The sequence below is a fragment of the Monopterus albus genome, unplaced genomic scaffold (assembly GCF_001952655.1).
Source record: "Monopterus albus unplaced genomic scaffold, M_albus_1.0 scaffold142.1, whole genome shotgun sequence".
Classification (NCBI taxonomy): domain Eukaryota; kingdom Metazoa; phylum Chordata; class Actinopteri; order Synbranchiformes; family Synbranchidae; genus Monopterus; species Monopterus albus.
Genome location: NW_018128022.1, coordinates 741,603 through 744,492, shown reverse-complemented (window position 1 = coordinate 744,492; position 2,890 = coordinate 741,603). Strand labels below are relative to the sequence as shown.

General features: G+C 43.2%; 1 protein-coding gene across 1 annotated transcript in view; it reads left to right on the top strand.

The window, feature by feature from the left end:
- Positions 1–6: 6 nt before the first annotated feature.
- rev3l (REV3 like, DNA directed polymerase zeta catalytic subunit) overlaps positions 7–2,890 on the top strand; it is a 101,212-nt gene continuing 98,328 nt past the window's right edge. The window contains 1 exon segment of the mRNA XM_020614085.1: positions 7–413. Coding sequence (XP_020469741.1) covers positions 275–413 — 139 coding nt within the window. The 5' untranslated portion in view covers positions 7–274.

Sequence of the window (2,890 nt, the reverse complement as noted above, 5' to 3'; positions counted from 1 at the left end):
CGTCGGGCAATTCCCCGCCGCCAAGTTTAGCAGTTGCTGGACCTCAACGGCAGCGGCTCGTCGGGGCGTGCTGGAGCCAAGGGAATCTTTGTTCGCGGTTTTTCATGGGGCACGACCGGGCTTCCTTTCGGCTTAGTCGTCGTTTTACCACCGTGACAGCAGTCCCCTCGGCTGATATCGACCCGGCCACCGGAGTCCCAGCATTGCATGGACTCCTAGCAGTAGTTTTTTTGCCTTTCTGTCGGTCGGTTCTTCTCTGATTGACTCGGCAGTCATGTTTGCCGTGCGCATCGTCACCGCAGACTACTATCTGGCAAGTCCCATTAAAAACCTGGACGTGTGCTATTCTGAATTCAGGGAGAGCGACGTGAACAAAGTACCAGTGGTGCGGATATTTGGAGCAACACCCACAGGTTAGTCAACTCTTCTGCCTATTTTTATGGGTTTCTGTATTTATTAGAGCTAGATGTGGTGGTCCTCTCTTGCACCGCACCACGCGGCATGTTACGTGGTCGCGGCTGCTATTTGGACTGGCTCGCCAAACCACACGCCAGTACTGTATTGTTCCGAGAAAATGGAACAGGTTTAGTGTACAAAACGATGACAGGAAGATAATTAGGGTGTTGACAAACTGTAACAACACGGCGTGCGCCGCTGCTGCTTTGCATATATGCTGCCTGCAGCCATGGGAGTCCTCTGCTTCCCCCTTCCCTCCCTCCTCACACGGCTTTGCTTTGTTTTCGCTCCTTTGCTCCATCATGGTAAGGTACTGGCGGAAACCGTTGGCTTCTAGGGTTCGACTTCTGCCTCTGTCTGCCACGTGTGGCGTTCACGGACAGTGTATTTACTTTCCTTGATGATCATTTTATTCTTCTCATAGCTACCTGTGGAGTGTTGACAGGTTAGACTACAAGATGTTGTCACCTCTGAGCTTTCCTTCAGTTTTGCAGCTCAATACAACTAAAAGGTAGAACAATGAAAGGACACCCTATTCATCACCGTAGTGAAACTGAGTGACTGCATCACTTTGACCAGCCAAAGACATGCAGCAATGTATAAGTAGCGGAGGATCTGACGAATTTTGCGGTTTTGTATAAGCACTAGGGTGTCAAATAGGTGCTTTTAAGACGACAGTACAGTCTGACAGGGCAGAATTCATGGTGACAACACATTAGTATGCAGGATATAAGAATGAGGGAGTCATGATAAATGAAAACAGGACTCTGTATTATGTGACAATGAAATGCATAGTGCATGTTCACATTATTACCAACAAGGCCTATATATAGCAAAATGCCATGGCTTGCAGATTGCCACTGTAAAATTGGTATTCATTCAGTGTAAACGTTGTGCAAAGGAGAGGCTAAGCTTTACTGCCAGCCTGTGTGTTCTCTGAGCTTTGGCACATATCCTGCTCTCCAATGAAGCCATTACAGCCGAGCACTGTGGGTACCTTAATCCCCCACACCACAAAACACTAGAATAATTTCCTGCACAATGACCCAGCATTAGTACTCCAGACAGATCTTCTTGTGACTACCTGTTCCCTCAATTGTATTTGAAAGCTGAAAAGACCATTGCAGTACAGTGACAATTTATATTTTATTAAACGGGGTTAGTCCCCAGTGAGGAAAAATGGCAGTTAAGCTTGTCTCCTATTCTGTGTTGGTGCTCCACAGGACGGCTGCGAGCAGCGTCCAGCAGGATGTACGTCACTGAGGATTAAAGGCTTAAGAGCAGAGAAATGAAGGACAGGGGGTCATGGTTTAGGGTGTCAGGTCTAATTTGGTTCTGTCATGAACCTGCACATTCACATGCAGTTGTGCTAATATGAGGCGCTGCACACACACAGTGCAGCAGCAGATAGCAGTTGAATGAATGTATATTGAGCAGCAAATTATCAACACTGATTTGAGCATCATGATTTACATAGTGCTGCAAGTTACAGTATAGTGATCCAAGATGGGATTTTGGTTAACATAATATTTGTATTTATATGCTGCATAATAGTTTAGTAGTGCAGTTTCCTGTGTGTGGTATGTGTTGCTGATGATTAATCAATTAGGTGGACTGACAAATAGTTAATTAAGTGATCATTTCAAACTAATGTTGCTTTCGTCAACGAAAATTATGACTAAATATCGTTGTCAATGAACTTTTATCACGTAACGAGACGAGATGCAATGAAAATGCTGGTCATGTGACGATGACTATAATTAAATGTATAATGCAGTATTGTTGATGAAAAAAACCAGACTAAATGTGGTTTACAAAATAAAAACTATGCTAGAATGTCTCTTCATTTTTGTTGACCAAAATGAGATGAAACAAAATGTTTTATAATGTTATTTCGTCTCATTTAGTCACATTATTTTGCAGTATTTTTGTTTCCTGTGTCTCGCTTCAGGGGCCGCATCAGGTCACACTGCACAGACGCAGGCGACGTCACTTCCTTAAGCCCCACTTGAGGCATTATTTAGAAGACGACAACAAACAAAGTTAAGTCTGACACAGAGAAAGGGACCGATGGCCGGCCAGCCGGGGCTCGTCTTTGGGAGAAAAAGAAGAAATGACATTTGGAAAAACTTTCATTACATAGAAGTGGAAAAGAGAACTGCATGAATGTGTTGTGGAAAAAGATGGGGAGAAATGCGGCCACAAAATCACACAAAATGTGTAGTGGATGTATTCTTGAGTCTATAAGGTAACAATAATATAATAAGACAACCTTGTTTGAAATGGATTTGGCTAAAAGAAACTTTTGGTTTCATCTATACTACTAGGTACTTGTACTATATTGACTGGGTTAAATAGAATTGCATTACTAAAAAGAGACTAAAATACAATTTTCATTGACTAAAACTAGACTAAAATGTCATCAGTTTTCGTC